Source organism: Filicampus tigris, chromosome 10 (assembly GCF_054856515.1).
Source record: "Filicampus tigris isolate MCC_2025a chromosome 10, RoL_Ftig_1.0, whole genome shotgun sequence".
NCBI lineage: Eukaryota > Metazoa > Chordata > Actinopteri > Syngnathiformes > Syngnathidae > Filicampus > Filicampus tigris.
This window is the reverse complement of record NC_141226.1, coordinates 10,076,929-10,099,328: the sequence shown is the minus strand read 5'-3', so window position 1 is coordinate 10,099,328 and position 22,400 is coordinate 10,076,929. Positions and strand designations below refer to the sequence as shown.

The following is a 22,400-nucleotide window of genomic DNA, read 5'->3' as shown; positions in this document are numbered from 1 at the left end:
TAACGTTCTTTTGTTCTCTTCTCTAGTTTCTCTCTGTCTGCCCCCCTCACAAACCATGTTTGGTCTGACCACATTTTTGAAAGATTCCAGCACAATGCAAAACTATCCTGGCTTAAAACGGTAAACAGATGCACCGTAGGGTATGATTAAGCATCTGAACATGAGAGATTTAAAAAAATGATGATGATGATGGTTACTGGTAAACTCAAGACTGAACATAACACTATAGGTGCACATGCATAAATATAATAATGCTCAGTTTTTATTGACAATGTCACAGATGTACAATATTTATTGGTTTATTATTTTTTGGATGTACTTTGTAGTGGTAGCACAACTAAGAAGTGTGTGTAATATTTTGCTGCTCTAACCATTCTGTCATTCATTTTCTACCACTTATCTCCTTCAGGGTGACCTGTGAGCGATCCCATCTGACTTTGGCTGAGAGGCGGGAATCGGGATACACCCTCAACCAGTCGCCAATCACTTTGAGAGCACATGTAGACAAATAACCATTCACAATTCACAGTATTCAAGTGGCCTAACGTACGGTATGTTTTTAGAAAGTGGGAGGAAACCAAAGTGCCCAAAACGCACACAAGCACGGACAACATGCAAACTCCACAAAGAACGAGTAAGGATTTTAACCCAGAACCTCTCGACTGTGAGGCCCAACAATGCCTGTCTTGGATCACATTCGATTTTAATTCTATGCAGATCTGTTTGTTGTCAGTAGACTTGTGACGTTAAAAATTCCTTCATGTTCGCATTTTCAACATCCTCCCCCATCTGTGCTGTCATCTTGTTAATGCAGCCGCTGGCATTCTCCCAAAGCTATTCCAGCTCTAAGCTATTCGCCGTCCTTGTCTCTTGTTCCTTGTACTTTCTCATCGGGCAACAAAATGTCTGCCTTGAGAAAGCACCCCCACCCTCCTTCTCCGTCTCTCTCTTCCTCTCTCGCTCTCTCTCTCTCTCTCTCCTTCCCCTGCTGTCTAACCAATCTGCACAGCGGTTACATAAGCGCTAAGGTCAAAGTGTCACTGCTGTTGTCAAGGGAGACATAGAACAGGGGGGCTTTAGAGGAGGTGTGACTGCCGGGCGAAAGGAAGGGGAAAACGGCAAACGGCTAAATGGAAAAAACTGAGCGGCGGTGATTGGCACACATGTTGGAGAATGAAAATATGCGAGAAATTAGATGAGGAGTGAAAGGATCAAAAGAATTACTAAAAGGGGAATGTGTGTGCCTGCTGCCATGCATGTGTCAGTATGTGTGTGCGCGTGTGTGTGTGTGTGTGTGAGAGAGAGTGAGAGGGAAAGAAGCCATGACTGCCGCTGCTCTACTAACCTAGTTTGAGTAATCGCTGCCTTCATGCTGTTTCATAACACTGTTGCCAGAACATTGCATCATAACCCCCTCCCCCCAAACACACAGACCACAACCCCCCCACTACACATCTCTGCCCACCTCCTCATCACCACGGGGGGCCGGCTGTCTTACGCACATGTTTATAATAGCATTGGGATTCAATGTGCTTGATTGCAATAGAATAAAAACACAAAAGAAAGACATTACTATCGGTTGCGCCGCCTGTGCTACACCCCCCATATGTGCTTGACGACTGTTGTGTACCATTAATTGAAAACATCATGACACATTCAGAAATGAAGCAAAACAGGAACCAAGCAGTATCAAACTCCACAAGGTCACTGGGTGTAAACTCTGAAACTTCTCCATAGAGAATAGAACACATTGACTTTCTGTGAGCAATTATTGGGGGAAAACCCACATCATTTGACCTTCCTTTGCTGACAGAATTAATTTGTGTAAAATAGCTGAAATAAAAATTGGTTGAATTGTACATGTTACACATATTCGTAAGTTTGCCTTTGTTGCACCCTCACAATATGTCAGGCACGCATCCTCCAGTTTGCAATTTATACACTATGGCTATGGTATACATGCACAATTTAATTATCCGCTACAAAGATAATTTTAAGTTTTGACTGCAAGCACGACATAATCCAAAGAGATTCATTTATTCACTATTCCAGGTGGCTTTTGGGCAAGAGGCGGAGAAAACCCTTGGACTGGTTGCTGCTAACCACTCGTCCATTGTGCCAACTTGTGAAAATATAAATATGTTATGAGTTCACATGGTAGTTACAGTATATTTAATTGGCATTAGGATAATAAGAGGGTGCACTGTCCACTAAAAATGGAGAACCCCTGCATTGGAATGTCAAATGTGGCCAGAGGTAGAGATACAAGCAAGATGCATTTACGTGGTTATAATTACTTTTAATTAAGCAACTTTTTGGACAAATTGTATTAGTTTTAATTTCAGACATAATTTTGACTTTTCATTGAGTATTTTTGGTAGGAAGAAACACTACTTTTACTCCATTATACTGATCTACATTATACTCACTACTTATATCCTAGAGGTATTTTTTAGGTGGAATCTATTTTGAATGTTTTTTTGTTCTTCTTCTGTTTTGGTTTGTCAGAAAGACACAAGTCACATGACTCTATATGTTTCACCAATCTACACAGATGCTAATGACGTTTGACTTGGATTGACTCCACATGACCAAACAAACGGAGTCAGTCCGTTACATGACCTCATACAGTCTCCACGGTGCACCACAAGGAACTAGTATATGTTGTGTAAAGTGACTTATGTAAGTTACACATGGCAGAAATCAAGATTACAGAAAGCCAGCCATGACGCGAGTGAGGATAAGCGCTATAGAAAATCGATGGGCTATATGAAAAAGTACAGCTATGCCATGTGCTGTCATATGTATTTGCCTAAAAAATGTTGACATTTCATTTGACAAGAACTCCACTTCAAACCTCAGAAACATATATGAAGCTCTCTCGGTCTGCATATCACCAGCTTCTTAAAATAATGGCCTAAGTCATCCATCCATCCATTATCTATACCGTTTCTCCTCACAAGGGTCGTGCTGCAGCCTATCCCAGCTGTCTTCGGGCAGTAGGCGGGGGACACCCTGAATTGGTTGGCAGCCAATTGCAGGGCACACAGAGACAAACAGCCGCACTCACAATCACACCTAGGGGCAATTCAGAGTGTCGAATCAACCTACCAAGCATGTTTTTGGAATGTGGGAGGAAACCGGAGAACCCGGAGAAAACCCGCGCAGCCACGGGGAGAACATGCAAACTCCACACAGGGAGGCCGGACCCGGGATCGAACTCATAACCTCCGAACTGTGAGGTGGACGTGCTAACCAGTCGACCACCGTGCCGTGCCGCCCCTGGCCTAAGTCATTTTTTGACCAAATTTATTTTTTTTGCCTTAAACATCTCTTCAGGATGCTGACCGTTAAAATCCCTTAGTTAAACAGGTGATTCAATTTTACACCTGAAATGAAATTATTAATACATATACGATCATCAGAATGTGGTTCAGTTTTTTGTGTTTTCTAAAAAAACAGAAAAAATGACTTAAGCGATTCTTTTTAGAGGGTGACGGTATGCAAAATGTGAAGCTCTGTGGAATAAGACCAGAAGATCAACTACAAGTACAGCCATAGACGGTATTTTAAAGTAACAGTCATGCGATTCTTGGCTACTTTACCCACCTCTGGTTATAGCCAAGTGACTTACCGCACTACATTACATAAAGTACTTTGTATTATTAACAGCAATAGATACAAATAAAAACCTCATAACACAACTATAATTAACTCGCTGGTTCTCAAATAACAGTACAGCGCACTTATCTAATCACGTCTTGACGTGGACGTGACAGGATGCCTTGTGCGCGCCCCCACGCCTTCTCCTCTGAACAACCACTGCCACCTTAAGCTCGTCCCCGCACGCGCGCGCCCCCGCCGCCGCTGCTCGAGGAGCTTGTGGTGGTGAGATCATGTGAGAGAGTCCATGCTTGGAGAAAGTAGGTTAGCAGGGTAGACTGAGAGGAAGGCGCTGACTGTGTGGACACCGTGTGCACCGTGGGGACTATTCTAGCCGAACACCACGCCATTCGCAAGGGCGTTTAGGATGCAACCCAAAGCGACTTTCGTCACTCTTTTATTTCGCTCGGACTTCACCGAACGATAGAGGACACTTGGTTGTTGTTTTTTTTTTCTTTCTCGTCTCCTCGTTACAACAATATTATTTACACAGCCACTTCTTTCTGGCAGTCACCTGCAGCGCAGCCAAATGTAGCCGAGCTTCCTTCTCGTCGAGCGGTTGAGAAGAAGAACACGTCAAAATGAGAGGTACGTGTGCATTAAAGTCAAGTCGTAGCGTGCATCTTAACCGTAAACTTGGCGGCGCGTTTCTACCGTGAGCACATTGAATAGGTTGCCTGCCACATGTGCGCGCACAGACCCTCGCAGTGCGCCGGTTTTGCTACCAAGTGCGCATTAAATCCCCCTATGACTGGATTATGGCTCAAGACTGCAATGCTGTGCTTACTTTTCAATTTACTTGCAGTGGGGTTTGATCGCGGTTTCCAATAAATGAATTATAACCATAAAATAAGAATTTTGTTTGGGATATTTTACTGTACTGATTTTTTGACCAATTAAATACTTATTTAATACGTATTTTTTTTCATTGATAAAAATAATGCCAATGTTGGATTAATGATAATGTATTTGACATCCATCACTCGGGAGACCATCTGTGCATTTTGGTTTGGGATCCATGTTTGTGTTATGCAATACGAAGAGGGAGGGGCGTGAGACGAGATTGTTGTTAACCAAAACTAATTATGTAATCGATATGATTGTATTTTCTCTACTTTAATTATATCAATTCCTAATTGGAATATTGCACATTAGTTCATCATCTAGCTCATTTAGCAAATGTCACATATCTGGTTATGCGCAACAGAAAGAAAATGTATATGAAAACTAAACGATTTTTTAGACCATTGTTATTAAAAAAAGAAACTAAATGTTGAATCGTTTATAATGCCATTATATCAGGCTGATTGTGGTGTCGTCGAGCTGGCATGGCCGTACCAGCATGGCCGGCCGTGTGACTGTACAGAGGGAGAGGGACCTGGCTGTTCCACTGACCTAGTTATGTCACCCAACGTTACACAGCATACGCAGCAGAGGGAGGGGGCGAGGCTGAGGGAAGCGCCTGCCTGTTTGCCTGACTGCCTGCAGGCCATGTGCAAAAAAGCACACTGACACTTGCCCTTACACTTCAACTTGACTCCTCACAAGCGCCACTGCGGAGTGAACTTGAACCTGACTGGGCTTAGACCTAGACAGTGCAGCATATGATTAACATCGGTACATTCCGTCCGTCTGTAACAGCCACTGGACGTTTAGTATGGTTTACATTGATAGATAGATGCTTTATTTAGTAATCCTGTTAGTGGATTTAAGTTGGCATTAGTATTTATGCAACATAAGCAGTTTGTTTTAATGAAAATATGTGATCATTAAATAAATAAATCAAAATTGTGATACTTATCTGAATGCCTTGCATTCAAATTTAGTGCCCTTGCTACAATGACGCTTTCCACAGGACAGCAGAGTACAGTGAACCCCCACATATTCACAAATTCACCTAAGCACCATGGAAGCTAACCCTAGCTAGTTGCTAAAAAACAAAACAAAAAAACTCCCCATTTGTGTTTTTTGTGCATTTTCTGAAACACCCTAAAAGGCCACAAGATGCCACCAAAGCCCTATCTAAAAATAAATTGGTGTCAAGGAAGTATGTCAGAGTGACATATCTCAACTGAAAGATGTGCTTTGTATGGTGGGGAGGAACTGAATTTAGCCTGGGTTGTTAGTGGAAATTATGGAGAGACTTCACCACATCTGCATGTAACCATGCACTTCTGTATGTTTTCAAAATAAAATAATCTGTAAACCCTTTATTTTAAAGTTAGTGTTGGAAAGTTTGAAAATATGATAAACTGTTTTAGTTTGTGGTATAGTTATGCTTTAAACTATTTCAATATGTAATTATGAACATTTTTAGGGGGCGTGCGTCAATTATTCACGTTTTGTTTTATATACATATGCTGTAAATGCAGCAGGGCTCAGTCCCCCACAAATAGCGGGAGATTACGGTACTGCATACTGTACGGTATTTGTCTTTGTCAGGAGGCAGGGGAGTACAGTAAATGAGGGGAGAATGCGAGGAAGACGCAAAGAGGGCCTCTGGCTTCTTGCGGTGGGAGGTTCCCCTTTTGTTGCAAGATATCCAACTGTAAACAAACTGGAGCCCTTACTGAGAACACAGAACTGAAAATTTGGTTAGTCACTCAATCTATTCCCAACAGGAAAAAACTATTTACATCCTAATTTGAACATGTACAGTATTACTGCTGTAATCACAATTAATTTGCTCAAAATCAGGGGTGCCCAAATGCGGTCCTCGAGAGACCCTATCCATCGTGTTTTGCATGTTTCCAGCCTCCAGCGCACCTGATTCAAATGATCAGGATCGTTATCAGGCTTCTGCAAAGCTTGCTGATGAGCTGATCATTTGAATCAGGTGTGGTGGAGGGGGGAAATATGTAAAGGTGGACAGAAGAGGCCTTTGAAATCTTTGCTCTGTTCTAATCCTCCTCAGCCACTATGATTTTTTAAAAAATAGCTCTTTGATTTTAAACGCACTCAAAATCTCTATATTGCCCCCAGAGGCCTAGTACTATTCAAAATCAGTGAGAGTAAAATGAATATTAGGGCTGTCCAACATGCAACATGGCTTGATGTAATATAATTGATAGTGCGGCGGCAGAGGGTTGTTGCAATATGAATGCATGTTCTGCACCATCATCTCGCACCCTGCTGTGAGACATGATGCAATCAGCGCTGCTGAAACGCATGGAATGAAACAACATGCTCTCATCCCTTCCAATTAGTGGTGGGCAAGTCACAAGGCACATTTGGCTCATTTGCTCTCAAAGCGTATGCATACTGTAAACAGGCAGAGTATTACGCCACATCAAGCAATGGTATGAAAGTTATTATTCAGTTTGAAATGAGCTAATTAAAAATTTAAAACAAAACGCCGAACAGTGGCTTCCACCAAGCGTTGCCGAAGGGCATCGAGCTGTGCTCATATTATGGCGCGCTAACTACAACAACTTGTGTCGAAACTGGCTGTGCAAGTACTGACATCAGTAATGTATGTTGGCATGCATGTGACCATGCACGCAAGGGGGAGTGTGCGGAGGGTCCGAATTCATTTTTCATCCTCCAACACGTTGCTGACACACTACCTGTTTGACACACTGGCCTCGGTCACTTGTGAGTGCCGGCAGTCTGTTCCACATAAGAAATCTAGAAGAAAATATTGGAAGACTAAAGTCCGTTTTTCTCCGATTCAGCCTTCGCTACCGGCAACCCTAAAGTGAAATTTAACTAGCTGAGAAACACACTGTTGAAATGTTTCTTATGGTTTGTTTATCGCTCTTTTTCAACCAGGCTTGTCTTTTCTATACTGCTTAACCAGCCACCATGTGGAAAAAAAAAACATTCTTTCCAACATAGATTTTGTGACTGAGTGAGTTGGTGGATGAGAAATGTTGAGTGTTGCATGTGCCTTCATGCATCATGCAACATTGATTGGTTGGAATGCAGCAGTTGCCTCAACATGAGGTCAGAGAGGTCAACTGTGATATTCAGGTTGTAAAGTAAATGTTGCCTTAAGTGTAACATGTCTATCTGTTTCCTGTGCCTTTACAAAGTGATGGAAAATGAATGTCAACATTCCTTTTCCTCTGTGGCTTTACTGAAGGGTCTTGCTTTGGACTGTTTCTTATCTTGCCATTTAGCTACATGCCCACACTGGACTTCTACAGTATACTATACTGTGATACCATCTTTGGTCAAGAGATTAGAGACCTGCATGAGAGGCTGTAACATTGAGGGTGGGTGGCTGTATGGACATCTATACTGTATTTCTGGCTCTTAGCACTGGATAAGAATAGACGTGGCTGTAGTGAAGCTCACTGTCAAGGACAGAGAAGTTGGCAGGGAAACCAAATAGCTGGCATTCAGATTGCTACTTTATCTGTACTGTGGCCACGTACAGTAGCTCGATCTTATTAAATGTATGTGTGTGTGTGTGTGTGTGTGTGTAAGTAATAAAACATGATATTTATTTCTTATTTCTTTCAGACATAACTGGAAAATGCAGTTTTTCCAGTTTTATTGTTATTACAATGAGTGTTTGATTTTACTGTTATGCAACAGCATTTTTCTGACGCAAACTCCAGGCCTTCAGGAAAGTTTTTTCTTTTCATGGAAGCCAAGCGCTTTGTTGAGCTCCACCTTAAAACTGGTCAGTGGAGCACTGTGATCTGCCTGCTTCCCTCCTTCCTCCACTCCCCTTGCAGTGAGAAAGTGTGTCAGTGGGACAAAATGCCCACATGGGCTGACAGGCTACAGCGGCCAAACGACGGTTAACTCAGCCAATAGCAAGCAGGCTGCCGTCACTGCCCAGCCAATGGGATTGAGAGAATCCGGCGAGGGCGGGTCGTCGAGATGTAGCTAGAGTGAGCCGGCTGAATGACTGTTGTGAGGAATGCTCGCAGACGAGAGTTATATAATCGAGAGATGGAGGCGGGAGGGAGAGGAGAGCCTAGCAGAAAGAGATGGAGGGGGGTGGAAGGTATTTTTTTTTTCCATTGCATGACTGCAGCTGCCTCGATCAGTTGGAGTACAGTATTTTAGTCAACAGATTTAGATCTGAGCAGGCAACCAACTATGTATACGCGGTGGAAAATCGTCGTTAAAAGTTAGTATAATAAATGGGTTGACAAACATTACTCAATGAATGTGGATCAGACAAAACTTAAGAACCATGAAATTAAAAAAAAAACCAGACCAACATTATGATATTGTTGTTTTGCCTCTGACGAGACAGAAAGACTCTTTGTTCATCCCAGGGTGCCACAGTCATGTGATCCCTTTATCTGTTTGTGCAATCTGTTCCTTCGTTGGGGCCTCATGCAGGGTGCAAACAAACACAGTTGAAGGCAAGTCGGCTTCTCTAGTCTGAATATTTGTGTGCAAAAACTTTGTGAGACTTTACGGTTACTTTTTTCACAAGACCTACTTTTCCAGAGCTTTGGATTTGGGTTGGTTTCCATTGTCAGTTATTCATCTTCTTTTTATAATACAAATGTTAAAACATATATTTAGTGAATAAATCATACCCTATTAAAATGAGGTGCAGGTTGTTGGGTTTTTTTTAAAACAAGGTCTCAAACTCAAAGGTGAGTTTCAGAAGTGATTACTATTTTGTTCATTAAGACCAAATGTAGATTTAAAAAAACCAACCTTCAAAACACTTTGCACTTTGTATCCGTTGGAAGTGAAATATGCCCATTTAATTCAGAGTACAGAGAATTACCGCTGCGACAAGATAAGGCCGCAGCTCGCCGTTTCTAGGTCAACGGAAGACACAATGGAGATTATTTTGGTTAAGATTTATAAATGAAGAGAACAAGACAAGGCTGAGATAAACTGAGCTAAAAGACAGGCAAAGTTCATAACCACTACCATAAAGCAATAGAAAAGCTGCTTATCTGAGGGCATAAAACGCGTTCTGTTCGAGCTAAGCACTAAAGTGTTATTCAGAAAGTTTGATAGCACAAACAAGAGCAAGTGTCTTAAAGGAAGGCCTTGGTTGTGTTGAAATGTGCTTGAAGTCTCTCATAAGGGAGTTTCAGAGTATCATCTAGTTTAAATTGCACTCTCAATGCACTCAGAATCAGGACGTATGCTAACAGAAGCCAGGCGGGATTGTGTTTTATGTTTGACTAAATGTGCAAAGTATTTCAGTGTTCATAACAAATGGTCTGTTGTTTCCTTTCCAATGTTAAAAGCTGTTTTCCGAATGCAAGACAGTTTTGTTCTGACCTGGTCAATTTTGGATTTGGTCCTGCAGCTCAAATCGAGGTCATCCCCTGTAAAATTTGTGGGGACAAGTCCTCGGGGATCCACTATGGGGTCATCACATGTGAAGGCTGCAAGGTAAGAAGGAGCACAAGAGATGCTTCAATGTACTTGCTGGACCTCAAATGTGTCAATTGGGTGTGTATGTGTGTGTCTCTTTTAGGGGTTCTTCCGTCGCAGCCAGCAGAACAATGCCATGTACTCTTGCTCGCGCCAGAGGAACTGTTTGATTGACCGAACAAACCGCAACCGTTGCCAGCACTGTCGTCTACAAAAGTGTCTGGCTTTGGGCATGAGCCGAGATGGTAAACACAAATCACACCTTTTGCACACGTCCCGTATTCTTTTCATGATTACCCTCTGTGGCGTAATCAAAATGTGTCACAGCTGTGAGGATTTTAGTGGAGACTTAAATAACAAAGTTGAGTAGCTGTGTCACACATTCCTCTAAATTGATACCATAAGAATCTGAAGCCCTCAGTGTTAATGTTCCACTTCAGCTGTTGGGAGATGCCTCGAAACTTGCGCCCTACTCTCTTTTGGGCTGCAGAGAGAAAATGAATACAGTGTAAAATTGTCATCGAGGAAACTAGATATCAAACCAGGAACATACAGTACACTAGTTGGAGGTTAAGGTTGCAGATGGAGTCATGGTCCTCGTCCAAAGTTAGATCAAAATCACTTTGATTCAGTACATAATGTAAACCCGACATAGTCAATAAGTACATTTCGTTTCATTTCATTACACTGATCTCCAATATATTCCAGCAAAAAAGGGAAGCCACGGGTCCTTAGTATAAAACTGTTATCATGCAGAGCAATAAAATGGATCACTTTACTGCTCGGTACAAATCGTACGTTCTGTTCCACGTTTGCTGGATGTCACATGTTGTTGCTCACTGTGTCAGACACCTATTTTTGATTCTTTTCATTCTCGGTTTGACTGTGTCACACTGGTGTGATTGCACACTATTAACGGTTCTAAATAAGTTGAGTGGAGCTGAACTGTAGAAAATAGGCCAGCTTTACAAATTAGGTAACACAACCCGAACTAAAGTCTCTTTTGTCTGTCTCATGTCTTTTGCTGCATAATCTCATTTTAAAGTCAATATATACGCATTCACTTCCAGAGGTTTTTAAAGCAGAGTTCCCCTTATTGCCGACCGTTTTAGAGCATTTTGACTGATCTGTCAGGACCCACAGAATATCGTGTTCTGCAACAGTATAAGCACAGACGCTACCAAAAGAATGGGTAGACTCACTTCTTTTACAAGAAAAAGTTTGCTTCAACCTCTTTCTGTTTTATTTGTATCAGTCAGTATTCGAACATGGGTTGGTTTCACCAAAAGCACCAGTTTCTGACCAAAAAGCGAAGAAAACAAGCTTTTTGTGAAAAGAAACATACGTCAAGCAGATGTGACTGCGATGCTACAATTTTTGCTTTTGTGACACATTATACATTAATGGCCACATTATGCCGCCGCCCCTGTGTGACCTATATCTTTGCTACTGTAACAATGAAAATTTCCCCACTGTGGGATCAATAAAGGCATTCTTATTCTTATTCTTATTCTTACAACAAGACTGAGAAAGGGCTTTTGATGGCAAAATAATAATTTATTCACAGATATGAAGTGCGCTGACTCACTGCATGCCACGAGGTGAACATCAGTGGCTTTTTTACATGCCGTTCATCATTCACTCCATGAACTCATCCTTTCTCATGATTGCGACACAGACATTCTACTCTGTTTGTACATAACATGTACATCCTCGAGTGTGAGGTGCCATTTCGCTCTCATAGTCAAAGTGACAAGATGAGATTCAGCCCCTAATCTTTATCTTCTACTCAAAAGCTGTGCTGATCTCAAATAAAAAGTGATGCAGTGCCACCATGTCCATTCATTACAGTGCTTTACAAACCTAAATCTCCTCTACCCGTTGAAAAAGATCATTGACAAATCCAAAGTATGTATGCCGGCAGTAAACAGTTGGATTCCAGTTGATGAATGTAAACGTCCACGGTACCGGATGAGTTCGAATAAATAATGCACGAGGTTGTGTGATCCAATGACTAAAATACATTTTCTCTCAACAGCGGTGAAGTTTGGCCGTATGTCCAAAAAGCAGCGTGACAGCCTGTATGCTGAGGTGCAGAAGCATCAGAAATCCCAGGAGTGCGTTGGCTCCGGAGATGGGGTCTCGACTACGCTATCCTTACCCAGGGAGGACGGTGCATGTGGCGGTAGCGGAGAGGACGGCGAGGGAGGTTTGAGCCGTTCCTACAGCACCGGGGGCTCCAGCTCCACCCTCAGCGACCTCGATGACATTGCAGCACTCCCCGACCTATTTGACCTACCGCTGACCCCCGAGGAGGCCAGCGAGTACTGCAGCCTGGAGCTACTGGGCGGAAGTGGAGGGACCAGCACAGGAAATACCTCCATCTCATCATCCGCTTCTTCCTCTTCATCATCCCCGTCCAATCAGAATTCTCCGCAGCAGATGATGGACGGGTCAGACAGCAGTGGCATCCAGCTCCTGCACACACATTCTCTCACACATCCGCTGCTTGGAGACACACATGCACTGCTGGACCAGTTGCCCGATGACTGCTCGATAACAGACCTTGGTGAGTTGTGATACATCACAACACCACAATTCTCACGGCGGTTCCTGAAAAGTGCGGCTGTGACCAAGCTTTCTGACACTAGGCAACTCCAGAATGTCTTGATAGGCTTGACAACTCTTTGTGCACTGCACAGGTGTAAGACATTCTCTGCTAGATGCAGCAAAGTAGCCCCAGATCATACACGAGCCTCCTCTCAGTTTCTTAGTCGGTACAGTGTTCTTTGCTTTGTAAAATTCATTACTGCGTCTATAAACACAGAACTGATGTGCCTTGCCAAAAGCTCATGTTTTGACATATTTACCTTTTTACTGCAAATTAATATCTGCTTCGAATATCAGTTGTCTGTCTCCTTGACTACTAATAATCGGCATCAGTATCGGCCCTGAAAAAACATCGGTCTATCTGTAGCACAATTCTCAGAGTTACAGAAAAGTTTTTAGTTTAGGGTGTGCCATCATTTATGTTCAGGCCAGTTTCATAGTGTTTTTTTTTTTTTTAATATATATATAATTCTGTTGGACCACAAAAAAGCAATGGCATCTTCAGTATCATACACTTTTGTATAATAACAATGGACCCCCACATATTCATGGTTCTGCATCCCTTGGTAGATACAAAAAGTTTTCACTTTACCATCAGCACTTTAATGTATGTCGAGCAGTATTTCTTCATGACCTGAACACACTTTGGAGCTGGAGGGCTAAGTCTGCTTATAGCCTTTAGCTTAGCATGTAGCCCACCTCTTTTTCACACAGCTACGCAGCCTTGGTTATACCGATTGATGGCTCCTTCGTTTACTCGGGCTTGTGTTTTAGCGACATGCCTCAGACTAGTGCCTCAATAGTGCTAGAGCTGCTTATGGGAGGCTAACAAGTCCGCCAAAGGATGTTTCAGATTGTAACTAGGTGGTGATAGAGAGGTGTCAGCGTATAGAAAGTCCAGGTGGTCAGAGGGAATCTCTCATGGTGAACTTTTCTGGAGCCAAAAGTACTTCTCTGACATATATTATCTTTGATCGGGTAGTGTAATACTCTACTGCTTTTATTTTGAAGACCTGACATTACCAGCTACTGGATGCTTTGTTACGTTGCCTGAAGTTATGACTGAAAGCTTGCATTGTGGAATGCTAACCCTAACCCTAAACCCATCAAATAAGCCCCAAAATGTAAATACACTTAAAAGAAACAGGAAAAACAATGTGGGGATGATGTCGCAACCACATTTGCCACGCAGGGCGCATTACAAGACTAAAAGACTGTGCTTTGCGGTAAGCTGTTTACTGTACTGCATTTTAAGCATAAAATTGTTTGAAGATGTTTGTAAGAATTTAAAATATCGTTAAAGTGTTTTGGGATCATAGAAAGGAAATATGATAACTTTTAGGGGAGCCTGAATTATTATGTGGAAAATTCACTATTCGTGGTTGAGCTCTGTCCTTTTGTCGCATGAACAGCTGGGGTCCATAGTACGTACTTGTGTCAGTGAAGGTTGTTTCAGTGACCATTGTGGGTTTTTGTTTCTTCAGAGGCGAGGAACCAACATTTTTGTGTAGATGTTTGACTGTCACCCTGCTTAGTGTACTGTTTGTAAAGACTTTTCAAATGAATCTGCTGAAGGAGAGATTGTCTATGCGGACATTAATAGTTTACCTTAATAGTAACTATGCCGCTATGTGCATGACTTAAGACATCAGAACCAAAGTGGTTTGAAGTACTGTGGTTCAGTATCCAAATTGTTGGTCTGATGCCAAAACAATGAGCTCCAAGACACGAAACTATAAAAGTGAATGTACTGCAAATGTATGGGAGTGTCCAGGGTCCAGAGAACACACTGTGCTATTGGATACATTTCAAAGATAATGCTGAGGTTTAATTGACACTGTCAGAGAGGTATTCATTTAATTTTGAATTTATTTTATTCAGCCTTTATCTAACCAGGTTAATCTCATTGAGACCAAATACCTCCTTTAAAAAAGAGCCCTGGCAAAGTAATATTAAAAACAGAAAACTAAAGATAAAATTAACAGTGAAGCTTTATCATATACAGAAAACAGGTTGATCAGCACTCTAAGACCATTCAATGTAACAAGGTTTTAAAGTTGGATTTCAGATCATTTAATCCAATCATAAAGTGCAGAAAACCCAAATGCTTTCTTGCTCAGATCACTTTGTACATTAGGAACACCAAATTGCAGAACATCCTTAGATTCGAGATCTTCTATGTGTTCTTGAAGATGAAGAAAAAGAAGAAAAAAATTAATAAATAAAAAAAATGGACTTTGGTCCCGTCACTAACAACTATCTGTAGAAATGAAAAATTGTGTTTCGAAGATTCCCAGATTATTATGATTATTCTGTAAATTTAAATTATTTATGTAGTGAATAATATTGGTGCCAGCACAGAAGCTTGAGGCACACTCTCTTTTTCTATATTCCAATACCAATACCTTCAAAGAACAACGGCCTGGGTTCTGCTAGTGATAACATTTGCAAACCACCCAAGTGCTTGTTTAAAAAAAAAAAATAATAACTATAAGACTAGGAAACAAGGTAAAGTAGATTGGTAACCAGTGATGCAAGGTCACACTGCCATGATAAACAAAATCATGTTGTTCTCAAAAGTTTAACTCGTGTTCAAATCCTTTGAGTGATGATTGTTTCTATGCTTTTTATGTATTTATCTTACAGAGCGAATCACTCAATGCATTGTGAAGTCTCACTTGGAGACGTGTCAGTACAGTGCTGAGGACATGAAAAGATTCACCTGGGTACAATACACACCTGAGGAAGCGCGTGCTTTTCAGAACAAGGTACATATGATCTCCCCAACTATTATGTATGTCCATTTTTTTTATGTAACTACTCAGATAAAGCCCCTAACCGCCTCCGTTCAAGCGGTTAGGGTGGGTCTTGTAACAAACTACATTTAAGTGCTGAAATCACTCTTTTTCTGTTGATCAGTCAGCTGAATGGATGTGGCAGCAGTGTGCACACCACATTACAAATGCCATCCAGTATGTGGTGGAGTTTGCCAAACGAATTGCTGGATTTATGGACCTTTGCCAGAATGACCAGATTATTTTGCTGAAAGCAGGTCAGTGTACAGTCCACAATGGGTATATTTAGAAATCATAGGTCACAGAGTTCTACCACACTAAACAGGAATCTAAAACTTGCTAACTTGATTTCCTTCTTGTTCTTTGTCTCCAACCTTCTCTTCCTTCTTTTGCCCCATTTCTTTGGACAATGGGGAGAAAAACATTATTCTGGGAAATGTGTAACTCATTTTCTTCATATATATTTAATATATATGGGAAAACATGTATTTGACAATGTATTTACCTTCTGTAAATTGAACTCTTTAAAACATATATTTGTGAATCTATGTTTAAATGGTTCAAATTGTCACATATATGATGCATATTAATCTGAATCAAAATTTACATTTGTCTGTGTGTTCATGTTGGAGTATTTTCGGCCCCCCTGTGGACCCTCTTCCATCTCCCCTCTCGTGCATTTCTCCATATCTTTGCCCCTATGGCTACCCTTTCAGGATGCCTGGAGGTCCTGCTGATTCGTATGTGCCGGGCTTTTAACGTCAACAACAGCACCATTTTCTTCAATGGAAAATTTGCCTCGCCTCAGTTCTTCAAAGCACTTGGTGAGCATCACATGGTTTTAATTACCTTCGCAAAAGCTCCAAAACATTTAGGTCAACAAATCTGCTGCACCCTATGCTTGTCTTAAGTCATTTTGAAAAGCCAGCTCACCAATGCAAAATCCAATTTGTTTTATTTACAAATCAGGTGAACAGTGTTGTGATTATAACACATTTTACAAAGTCTATGTGCCTCCACCTTTTTAACTAAGGGACCAAAGGTAATTGGACAATTGGCAACTCAGCTGTTCCATGTGTCATTCCCTCATTATTTTACTCACAAGGAGCCGATAAAAGGCCCAGAGTTAATTTCAAGTATGGTATATTCATTTGGAATCTGGTGAGGTCATCTCTCAGCATGAGGTCACCATCAGTGAAGCAAGCCATCTTTAGGCTGAAAAATCAAAACAAACCCATCAGAGAAATAGCAAAAACATTGAGTGTGGCCAAATCAACTATTTGGTACATTCTTACGAAGAGAGAAGGCACCGGTGAGCTCAGCAACACCAAAAATCTTGGAAGACAATGAAAATCAAGTTGTGGTGGATGATAGACTAATCCTTTCCCTTGTCAAGAAAAAAAAACAACAGCTGGCCAGATCAAAAACATGCTCCAGGAGGTGGGTGGGTGTATCTGCATGAAGTCAATCAAGACTTCACCAGAAGGAATACAGAGGTTTCACCACAAGGTCTAAAACATTGGTGAGCCTCAAAATCAGAGAGGCCAGATGAGAGTTTGCCAAGAAATTTAAAAAAGAGCCTATACGGTTCTGGAACAACATCTAATGGATAGATGAATCAAAGATTAACTTCATGATGGAAAGAGAAAAATATGGAGAAGGGAAGGTTAGTTTGTCCAATTACTTTTGGTTCCTTAAAAAGGCGGAGGCAAATATAAAATGTAATTCCTACACCGTTCACCTGATCTGAATGTAAATACCCTCTCAAATTAAAACCTATAGAGTCTGCACTTCAAGCACATCTTGATTATTTCATTTCAAATCCATTGTGGTGTTGTATAGAACTGGAATGCTGACAATTGTGTCCATGTCCAAATATTTATGGACCTGACTGTAGCTGCCTGGTATAAAACTGAGGCCATATACACAGTGACTCAACACTACCTCCTCTGGTAATAAGTGGCACGACTCTTTCATTGCCAAAGGAAAAAATAGAACAGAATAGAATAAAGTAAGTCATTGCTACATCAAGAAGCAGTGGTTCTTGTCCCTCAAAAATGTCTTACTAGAGTAGACATTAGGTTATAGATGTTCATAGAGTGATTATAAAATGGAGGCCTACTTCAAAACGTAAATTAGCCCTTTGATGCATCATTAAGTAATGCAATGACTTTCGTAATGTGTTTATTCAGGTTGTGATGACCTGGTGAGTGCAGTATTTGAACTGGGCAAAGGACTCTGCCGCCTCCAGCTGTCTGATGAAGAGGTGGCTTTGTTTAGTGCGGCTGTTCTTCTCTCCCCTGGTGACTATTTTTCCTCTTTATGTATTTTGTGGCATTTATATAAAAATCATTTCTTTAGCTGCAGAAACACACTGCATCTTCACCGTATATACTGGAAAGTGATCCCCTCACATATTCACGGTATACTATTCATGAATGAATGTAGTTACTTATTTGGGGGGGGGGTATTCTGTGGAATATATCAGCAGCTAGTTGCTGAAAATTGCACAGACCAATTTGTGGCTTTTGTGCTTCTTCTGAAACACCACAAGATGCTGCCAAAGCCCTGTCTAAATTGGGTCATCTTGACTCAGAGACAAGTTTACATGTCAGGGAGGAGCTCATTTTAGCCTCGCCTGTTAGTATTCAAGGGGCAGTGTCAGATTCTGACAATATGATCATTGTGAGTGAAACTATTTCAGTTCCACAGTATCCTGTTTTGCAATTACAGGTCTAAAATGTATTCTTATGAAACTTTGGGGTAAATAACTTTTTACCATTGAATGCATGATACATACATTAGTAAACAAAATGACAATTGATTGAATTTTTCTAAATAAAATCAAAATGCGGTTCAATGGGAAAAGTACTTTTTTCTCAGAAAATGAGTAGATACTTCTCTGCTCTTCCTGGCCAAGTAACATCTGAGCGGAAATAAACCAATGTTAGCCATGCTAGTTAGCTAGTTATCTACCTCGGTAGCAAGTCTATAATATTTATTTTACCAACTGTACTACAGACACACTAACTTTCATAGCTGGTTGCAAATGTTAATTTCGAGAGAGCATATAATATAATAAAAAAAGTTAAACGGTTTGTCACTCTTTCTCCTTCAATGCCCATTGTGCTGCTCATTCTGGTGTGCACGCCTTTGCCACCTGCGGGCAGTATAATATAGAAATACTGATATACTGTACTGGAAGCTCCGATCCCCCTTTGGCATCTCAGGATTGTTAGTCAGTCTTCGCAAAGGATAAAGATGATATGCCTATGAGTATTGTTATAGTACGTTATCTAAAATCGGCCCGATCGACGGCTCGTATCTTAAACTCACAAGTTGGGTCACTTGTATCTCAAGGCAGCACCGTTTAGATAATTAACGTATATATTATATTTTGGAAGCGGAGTCAATTTCTCACTGTTTTTTTGCTATTTACACTATAACACAGTAGGGCTTTGACCCCATCCCCGCGGCAGATGACTCTAGTCAATAAACTGACTTCCTGGCTCAATGAACACTTACTCAGCAAATATTACATAATGATACTTTCAACCTAACGTGTCAATATTGTGATTTTTCCAGATCGGCCGTGGCTGATGGATGGCCAAAAAGTTCAGAAGCTTCAGGAGCAAGTTTACCTGTCACTGCAGCACAGTCTTCTTAAGAGTGCTTCTGAGGAGAAACTGGACAAGGTAAAAGGAGGCAGCCACGACGCTTCATGAGCAAATGCTGACACCGACAGAAAAATGCTCACAGTATCTGTTCAATTCTCCGCAGATGCTGTCCAAACTACCTATCATGAAATCTATTTGTAACCTCCACATTGACAAACTGGAGTTTTTCCGTTTGGTCCACCCAGAGACCGCCTACAGTTTCCCTCCACTGTACCGGGAGGTGTTTGGAACCGACATGTCCCTGCCCGACTCCACCAACAGCTAGACAGATGGACTGACTGACAGAAAGACTGACTGACTGACAGAGAGATGGAGGGAGTGTATTTAGAGGAAGGGAAAAGGTGAGACAGAGTGGAATAAATATGTTGATGTTCAACAACCAGCAGTTATAAGACAATCCAGGACTTAAATTACTCCGTCTCCCGTGATTCCAAAGTAGCCCTCCACTTTCCGAGCAGGCAAAAGCACCTTACACTACAGACCATGCACGCACGTGCTCCTCTGCATATTGTAGCAGCACCAACAAGCATATGCGTGAGGCACATACAAGTTTGAAAACTTGTATAACATCCGATCCGCTGCGGATCGTCCAACCAGTAATGAATGTACCTCATCGACACGCACCAGTGCACAAGCAACGACTCAACGGTGAATGTATAACCCTGTCATACTTAAGACAGTTTTATACATGGACATACAAATTAGATTTCAGTCAATATTTATCTTTCAGTATGGTATGTATGTGTGCGTAGTCGTACAAAACCACCCGATTCATGTACTGTCACTTAGGGACCAAGTTCACAAGTCATTTTCTAGAGAAAGAAAAAACACAACTTCACCTCCTCGAGCCGCTTTTTCTCACAACATTTTGCCTGTGTTCGGTGCTGCCTTGAGTAGGCCTTTGAGAAACCTCAGTCCCACGCATCCCTTTTCCTTGCAAATGCCACTTAGAGACAGGGCAAGATGAAATTATCTTTAATTTATATACACATTTATATACAAATATTTTAAATAAGAATGTAAATAGATGACTATGTGAGTCGAGAGTGTAAGGAGCGTGTGAGATTAGTTCAGAATGAAAGGGAGAGAAAAGTGAGACGTACACAAAGGAAGCCGATATTTGGACTCTGGACTATTTTCCTCTCTATATAGTACTCTCAGGTTTCCATGACAACCCCCCCCCACACACACACACACTTTCCCTATGACAGCAAACCCACAAAGTGGGTGAACAGACACTTGTTGTATTGATGCAAACAGGGGCAGCGTGTCCATCTGACGGAGGAAACAAATTGCCTTTGTTTGGCATTTAAACTGAGCTCTGATGCTGATGACCGTGCCCTTGCCTGAAGAAACAAGAGGAGGGCAAACAGGACTCGAAAGGAAAAGATCAAGCAAGGAAAACTTTATGAACTTCATAAGAGGGGATACACAGTGTCCTCCCCCCAGCTGTTTCTAACCAGCAGTCAGGTGTAGTTTCATTCAATCACTCATGTAGTTTCACTTGTTCAGGTCCTGATGGTTCACAATTTGTATCATAACCCCTCCTTGCTGGTTGAAGCAACTGCATTATTTGTAGAATTGCTGTTCCCCTCCCCCCTTTAGTCCCAAACCCGACACTTGTTTGAATAAAAAGCACTTACAATCCCCCGTTTCTCACTGGAGTGTAGTCTAATGCCAGACGGAGCTACCAGCTGCCCCCCTGAGTTGGCAAAGCCAGTAAGACGTTCTTGTTTATCTTTTTGTTTTTCTGTCACGCAAGGTCCCTCAAAGTTTCAGTACATTTAACTGGAAAGAAAAAGTCAACTTCTGGCGGTTGTTTTAGTATTGAGGTGAACATGTCTTACTTTGGGTGCTGTGAAGGTTTTGGGCCTGCCGCCCGTCACTCAGGGAGCTAGCTGTGATCTCTTGTCCCTTCTATGACCAGCCTTGTACTCCTCACGCCTTTGCACCCCACAACCATAATCACTGTGGATGTAAGTTCTATTTTTGTGAATGTTGCTCACAATCTGTCAGGACCCCTTCCCGTTTGTCCTAATATTGTAACTTTAAATTTATGAGCATTTACATAGGAAAACAAACAAATCTGTTTAATGACAAATTCCATTCTTGGTTTTTTTTTTTTTTTCCTTTTGCCGTGATCTTCACTTATTTGTCTCTTTTCCACTTTCTTTACACGTCTCCACTTTTGGCCTTTAAAGTCAGTAAACTTTTTATTTAATTGGCAAATGATTGGGAAAGTCCAAAAAGGACTATTGTCTCCCTTTTCTTTCCTTGTAAGAAAAAAATGAACTAGCGATATACTACTAGTTCAAGACTAAGTGAGTCACACAGCTCAATATATATTGTTGTCCATTGGGATACATTATATGTGGTTTTAAGAATGTAATAAATGGTTTCTTCTTTAGAAATGTCTGTCAAGTCATTGTAAGTAGAAATTCATCCGTGATTCCTAACCATTGGGCCGTGATAGGTATCAGGTGAACCGCCGAAATTATCCAATTTTACTTACCTTAATTTCTCCAAATATTATGATTTTTTTACTACAAATAACATATCTTTGTTCATATTTTGATGACAGTGGTATACAGTGACAGACAAAACAATTAAATGCTCCTCCAATAGATGACAGAAGGCAAATAATTAACTAGTGAACAGTCTACACCTGTCACCATTTGTAAAAAAAAAATAATAATAATAATAATTTAAAAAATAGATTTAAAGTTTAACTAAACAATGTGTATTGGTTGTCTTAAAGTATTTCTATGGAGGGTAATAATTTTTACATAACTAAAATATGTCAAGGTGACCTCCAGTGGACAGAATTAGAAACAAGTTACTTTTATTGAAAATTGGCATGTAATTAGTTTTTTAGGTTTTGCACTTTGCAAGAATCATGCCAATGGACTGGATTGGACACCCTGACGGGCCTGCAGTTAAGACCTGTGTGCTGTACATTTGATACCCAAGTACAAAGTAACAGCTGTGAGTAAATTGAGACGTGATTGCAGTGTAAGCTTTTTGTGACATGTTGGTTTGGTGGCTTGCTGTAAGATATTTCAATGTACATTTCTGGCAAAAAGTAAGGAATATTAGGCTTTCGGATGCCATTTTAGGATAAACATAAAATTGACCATTTACAGCTAAATTCATTTGGCCTCTAAACTTCTGAATGCATGTTAACAATTGTTAAATGTCACAACTTTTTGTTTATTCTCTAACATGGAACTGAACAGCAAAATAAAGAACAGGGGTTTGATCCATGAATGGACAAATATATTTCAACGTTTAAATACAATTTGTATTTGAACAGTACTTTTCATCATGCTGTAACATTTACCACCTA

At 41.0% G+C, this 22,400-nt stretch overlaps 1 protein-coding gene across 2 annotated transcripts; it reads left to right on the top strand.

Annotated features, from left to right (window-relative positions):
• The first annotated feature begins 3,848 nt into the window (after positions 1 to 3,848).
• On the top strand, positions 3,849 to 21,465 carry LOC147140777 (nuclear receptor ROR-beta-like). 2 transcript variants are annotated; one of them, XM_086043577.1, is made up of 11 exons: positions 3,849 to 4,100; positions 4,174 to 4,251; positions 9,905 to 9,990; positions 10,076 to 10,217; positions 12,011 to 12,541; positions 15,229 to 15,350; positions 15,502 to 15,634; positions 16,094 to 16,201; positions 17,570 to 17,680; positions 18,963 to 19,072; positions 19,158 to 21,465. In XM_086043577.1, the coding sequence occupies exons 2-11, from the start codon at positions 4,245 to 4,247 to the stop codon at positions 19,317 to 19,319; spliced, it is 1,512 nt and encodes a 503-aa protein (XP_085899703.1). In that variant the 5' UTR covers positions 3,849 to 4,100; positions 4,174 to 4,244; the 3' UTR covers positions 19,320 to 21,465. The 2 variants fall into 2 exon arrangements, with proteins under 2 accessions (XP_085899703.1, XP_085899701.1); XM_086043575.1 differs by having other exon boundaries at positions 3,850 to 4,251.
• Positions 21,466 to 22,400: the final 935 nt, after the last annotated feature.